Source organism: Furipterus horrens, unplaced genomic scaffold (genome assembly GCF_987537825.1).
Source record: "Furipterus horrens unplaced genomic scaffold, mFurHor1.1.pri manual_scaffold_15, whole genome shotgun sequence".
NCBI lineage: Eukaryota > Metazoa > Chordata > Mammalia > Chiroptera > Furipteridae > Furipterus > Furipterus horrens.
This window is the reverse complement of record NW_028327185.1, coordinates 25,931,198-25,936,006: the sequence shown is the minus strand read 5'-3', so window position 1 is coordinate 25,936,006 and position 4,809 is coordinate 25,931,198. Positions and strand designations below refer to the sequence as shown.

Below are 4,809 nucleotides of genomic sequence, written 5' to 3'. Positions count from 1 at the left end.
GACTCCTTGCAGAGACACTTGGGTTTAGTTAGGTCAGTTCTCTGTGCCCAGAAAATCAAATCCCATGATGTCCGTGAGGGAGCACCCTGAAGTCAGACCAATACCTTTAATTGAACTATAGATGCTGAGAGGTTCCTGACCTGTGAGCCCAGACAGGACCCTCCCCTGCAGGGCATGGACCTGGCATCAGCGGGTGCATGAGATCCACAAGCTCAAAGCATTTGCCCCAGCAGGAGGTGTAGTGGGCGCTGTGGAGAGGTTTGTGTGTGTGAGGGCCTGTGTCTTCCTATTTTCATTTAAAAATCTAATATAAGAGTTGGACATGAGGTGACTAAAAATAGTCTATTCTATCAGCATTTACCAACCTCCATGAGACATGAGGACCATAGGTAATGGGGACATTTCTGGGGTTCTTTAATCTGAAATGTAAAGGACTGTGAAAGGGATGATTTTATTACCTCCGTATAAGGATAATTTTGGAGGCACACTGACCCGGGAATAGGTCATTCAGGCATCAAAGCCCAGAACTGGTCCAGGTGATCTCTGTGTCACTCACAGGTGCGATGACAATGAGCAGCATGTTGTGTGGGGGCTTCTTTCTCATTGGGAGGCACTTTGTCAGCACAGAGCTCAGGGGCCTGGCAGGGGACACAGATCCTACAACACTGATTAGGACTTGGAGCCTCAGATGTCCTTGAGCAGGATCCCTATGCCCTCTCTCTGCTCTCAGATCCGGACTAGTCTTCAGCTTTGAAACATTCTGCTTCATAGATAGGCAAATGAGACAAGGCAGACGAGGTTAAATGTGGGTCTGTCTGTGCCCTGAGAGCATCACCCTCGACCACACCCTCCCCTACAGAGGTCCTGACTGCACAGCCCCTCAGCATGGACTGGAGCTGGAGAGCCCTCTTCCTGGTGGCAGTGGCTACAGGTAAGGGGCTCCCCAGTCCCCAGGTTGAGGGGGAACCAGGAATGTCAAGGGGGATTTCCACCCACTGCTGCCTCCTCCCCACAGGTGTCCACTCCGAGGTGCAGCTGGTGCAGCCCGGGGCTGAGGTGAGGAAGCCTGGGGCCTCGGTGAAGGTCTCCTGCAAGGCTTCTGGGTACACCTTCACAGACTACTATATGCACTGGGTGCGGCAGGCCCCAGGACAAGGGCTTGAGTGGATGGGATGGGTTTACCCTGGCAATGGTAACACAAACTACGCACAGAAGTTCAGGGGCAGAGTCACCATGACCGCAGACAAGTCCACGAGCACAGCCTACATGGAGCTGAGCAGCCTGAGAGCCGAGGACACGGCCGTGTATTACTGTGCGAGACACACAGTGAGGGGACGTCAGTGAGAGCCCAGACACAAACCTCCCTGCGGAACAGGCTGAGACCACCAGGGGGCGCTCTGGCTCTCTGAGCACAAGGCCCATCCCAGGAGTCGGTGCAATTGACAGTTTTGTCTGATTTCCTCTGTGGTTTCCTCTTCCTCTAACGGTTTTCCTCAGGAAAACTCAATGGTTCTTCGCTCACCTCTGAATTCTCTGAGTTACAAAAGCATGTTGTAAAGAAAGATAAACTTCGTCTGTGGACAAAAAGCAGTCTTTTTCAGACACACTTGTGCCCAATTCCAAGGAATTATCAGACCTTGTGACACATGTCAGGTGATTCTATCCAGAGGCTCTGCTGGACCCGACAGTGGAGCCCAGCCCCACACAGCTCAGTGTCCAAGCCGGCCAGCAACAGGACATGTGCATGCTGGACAGCAGGCACCGGAGGCTTATGAACACCAGAGGAGAGAGATCCCAAGCGGTGATGATCATTGACTTGGCATCATGCTCACAGAGCCAAAACTAGGTGATACTTACAGAGGCTGAGGGACAGGTGATAGCTTGGTCTCAATGTCCAGGCTGATGACAAACACACAGCCCGTGGGGTTATATAATGTTTATCATGCAGATAGTTGAAATATCCGGGAGGAACAATAAAGGCCCTTCAGCAAGTCAGAGGTGCTTTGAGAGAGCCAGGAAAGGAGACTGGATCAGGGCTATTAGACTGTCCACATGGTGGTGAAGGGGATTCTTCCTACAGGGGCTTTTGTGGTTGCAGTCTCCCAGTGACATCTAAAGAGGAGACCCAGCCTTTTTTCTCATATTTCTCAGGTGGTGCAGATGGAGAAGAGGTAGGAATGAGTTTTCATTTGTCAGCAGTCAGACATAAAATAAAAGAGACTCTGACTACCTATTTCACTTAACTACTGTAAAAAAAATGAGCAAAAATGAGATGAACAGTCATTAAGTATGGACAACTACCATATCTATAGAAAATGAAAATAATAATTATAAGTAAGCAAATGATGATGAAGATGAAGATAATCATGATGATGATAACATTAGACTGGGCTAGGGTCCACCAACTTAGGTGAAATCAATCCCCTGTCCAAGGTCATCAGATTTTGGAAGGCCTTGGCTCAGCTTTCTGCTCTCAAAGATAAGTTTCTTCCCCAGGACCTATGAGGAACAGCAGCTTAAGGAATCCTGTTAAAATAACCTCCTAATTGGATAGAATAATTTCTTGTATGAAATACTAAACCAAAGAGAATTCCATGCAGTTTGCTGCATTTGCTACTGAAATGTCTGTTAAGTTTTCTTCCAATGAGGTTCAAGAGCAAGTTTTCTGTCATGTTCACCACAATAGATAGACTCAATGATTGAGGACCACAAAGCCTCTTAGAAACATGGACTAGAAAGTCACCTTTAATCTGTGAGTGACAGGAGGGGTAAAAAATATGGGTCATTTTCACCTTTTTTTCCAGTCTGAACCCAGCAGGAAAGTTGCCAGTTGTGAGTGGAAGCCATTGACTGCATGGCTCTTCCATTCCCATGTCACAGGGGATGACTGATGTGTCCTGGGGGGAGGAAAATGGGTCACCGGTGCTAGTGGGAGGAGCTGTGGACATGGCAGTTCAGGGTTTCCGAAACTGTAAATAAATTACATGTAAAAATGCTCTTATTCCATTTCTGCAGCGAGTGGTGGTGGTGGTGACAATGAGGTGAGGGAGTCCTGGCCACACAGCACAGCGCTGGTCTGTGACGATGGTGTGCGGTGAGCACCTCCGTCACTGCACCTGCAGGGAGGATGCAAATTCCAGCAGCGCTTGTCAGGGAATGACCTCCCTGCATTAGGGGATCCCAAGCACAATAAATACAACATACTCACACCCCATGGCCCGTGAGGCTGGATGAAACCATCTAATGGTTCAAAGGGCCTTTGAGGACTGGTCCTGGGTCAAGTCTCACCTTCCCAGCTGGCCCAGGATTTGCTGTTCCTGGTAACACAGGGGCAGGAAACAACCTCCACTGTCTCTGGAAGATTTCAACCAGGGTTGATTGAAGATAAAACCAGTGCATCTATCCCATGTATGCAGTTTCATAGGGAAAGTTAACAAGATTTGTTTGAAATTATCTGATTTCAACAAGCAGCTGTCTTGAGACATCAAATATCTGAGTGAAATAGACACCTATAAAGTTTTCCATTTTTTAACTTAAAATATAGGCTAAACATTGGCATTTATAATAACTGCTTTGGATTCCTCTGTAGATTTATCCTTTGAGGCTTCAGAAATGATAATAACCCAAATTAATGCTGCTCATTTGTTATAATGAGTTACTAGAACCTTTTCTTAGCTTTCATTCTGCATGTTTTCATATTGACTTCCACCCTCACATTACTTCACTCTCCAGGGCAGGCAAGTGCTTCCAGACTTCTGTAAGTTTTCATGTTATGGGGATTTCAGAAGATATGAGAGCTCACATTGTTTTAAAAAGTACCAAATAATCCATGCTCCCCAGACCTCTGTTGCTTTTCTGCTCTCATCCTGACTGAGAAGCCATAGGAAATACAGGACCTTCTGATGTCTGGGATAATTTTATATTAGATGGAGAAGCAAATGCTGACCAAAAGGTTCATTATTATATGATGTCCTGGTTACCTTACCTCCATTTTCAATATTGATTTTGATCCACCAACAGACAATATCAGGTTCAGTTTCTCCATGAGAGCCTCAAATGAATTGAAGGTTTGCACTGAATTTCCCCTGATGGATACTGAATAATTGTGAACCCAATCTCAGAATTTATCATGACACCTGTCTCTCTGACATGTACTACACAAGTGTGTGGACCTCACCTGGAACCGGGAACATGGGTAAATGTTCAAGCCAGTGCTTCCTTATCTGTATGACTCCAAATAGTATGTGTGGCCATTTCAGGAAAAATAAAGAACAATTGGATCGATTATACAATGAGGAAAATCACAACATAACTAAAAGTTGATCTGGAGTATGTGTCACCTCAGACAAGGTTCATTCACCCTCCATGGTAATTCATCCCTATGCACGGAGCTCTTTTTCCTCTTTGCACATTGGTATACTCAGTACATCAGGTTCAAGTTCAGTGGACCCTCATCATCTATGGTCATGTAGGCAGCACTAATGAAGGTCCCATGCAGACATGAATAGGGACTGTGAGAGAGAGGAGATGGTCCTTTTGAAATTGACATTGATGAATCAGGGGTCCCTCCTCCTGCTCCCAGATTACAGCTACATCACAGGTCCATGCAGACACAGATCCTGATGTTAAACATATGCCTGAACTACCAATGATGAACAGTTTCATATAAAGGTAGGTCCATCAGCTCCAGTAAAGAAAGGCTATTTGAATAATTAATTCATACTCTGTAATCAATGAATGGAAGAAAATAATGTTCCTCATACCAGCATAATTTTATTTATACCTGTAATTTCATATTAGTGATTGGTA

General features: G+C 45.8%; 1 gene segment (V, D, J or C); it reads left to right on the top strand.

The window, feature by feature from the left end:
• Positions 1–840: 840 nt before the first annotated feature.
• LOC149992549 (immunoglobulin heavy variable 1-3-like) lies at positions 841–1,344 on the top strand. The segment is given in 2 exon segments: positions 841–931; positions 1,016–1,344. Coding segments are annotated over 2 exon segments (375 nt in total).
• Positions 1,345–4,809: the final 3,465 nt, after the last annotated feature.